At 43.4% G+C, this 1,045-nt stretch overlaps 1 protein-coding gene across 1 annotated transcript; it reads right to left on the reverse strand.

Moving 5' to 3' along the window:
• Positions 1 to 268: 268 nt before the first annotated feature.
• LOC104953314 (transmembrane protein 101) lies at positions 269 to 1,041 on the reverse strand (the record flags this gene model as incomplete). Its single annotated transcript, XM_010780231.1, has 1 exon — positions 269 to 1,041. A coding segment is annotated over one exon (309 nt), but the record flags the coding sequence as incomplete, so codon positions are not given.
• Positions 1,042 to 1,045: the final 4 nt, after the last annotated feature.

The following is a 1,045-nucleotide window of genomic DNA, read 5'->3' on the forward strand; positions in this document are numbered from 1 at the left end:
CCCAGCAGTGCCTCCATTTATGTAGCCCAGTTATTCCCTAGTTTAATCAGGGAAGGGCCCTGAGTTCGTTAACTCAATAAATCTAATTTACAATGAAGAATACATAAGGTAATGTTGTCTTATTTCTCTTAAACAATTTTAATGATCTAATAATTCGAAGATGGACAATATGCTTCAGCATGTAACCTAATAGATTTACTTCATAAAGTTTGACTAAAATGTTATAATTACATTTGTTGAAAACCACATAATTGCACAAGAGAAAATCTTCAAAAACACTGTTTATTACAAATAAACAAAACCCCATTCCATTATAAAAAGCAACATAAGTATAATTTAAGTTTCCCTTTATTCGCAAACCCATATCTTGTAAATATTATACCATTTAAGACTACCTTCTTTGTAGAAGGTATTTTCTCAGTAAATACAACAATACTCAGTGTCATGTTTCAGAGCATAACAGACAGAAATGTAAACATGGATCTGAATAAATAATTAAATTGCGAAAAAGGTAGCCTGTGTTTTTTCTTTTTCTTGCAAAAGCAAAAATACGCAACTGGTAGGCAAAGACAACTGACGCTGCTTACATCCAACAGTCTCAGCCTGGAGTGTTTGAGCCCTGAGGTCGCAGAGCGGCGGCAGCTTTGGGTATCAAGTCGGGCTGCTGCGTAAAGCCAACAGTCCCCTCAGACACCTGGGTCTGTTAAAGTTATCTGTGAGAGCCCAGAGGGTTCAACCGTCAGTGGCCAGGATCAGCACAGCGCCGAAGATACCCACATTGTGCCCGATCAGCTTCATCTGGTTCCAGAACTCCACCTTGCGAGAGTTGTGCCAGTAGCCTAGGTTGCCGTCGATGAGCAGGATCACCAGGGGCAACACCACGGCCAGGACCTGAGCCGCCAGGCGGATGTACCAGCCGGAGAGGAAGGCCAGAGCCAGCACCCCGAACAGAACCTCCAGCAGGGTCAGCGTGATCTCCCCCCCCACGATGTGCTCCACATAGGCCATTCTGTCCTCTTTGCTGTTCTGAAGGGAGTACACCTGG

This window comes from Notothenia coriiceps, unplaced genomic scaffold, assembly GCF_000735185.1.
Source record: "Notothenia coriiceps isolate Sejong01 unplaced genomic scaffold, NC01 NC01_scaffold00021518, whole genome shotgun sequence".
NCBI lineage: Eukaryota > Metazoa > Chordata > Actinopteri > Perciformes > Nototheniidae > Notothenia > Notothenia coriiceps.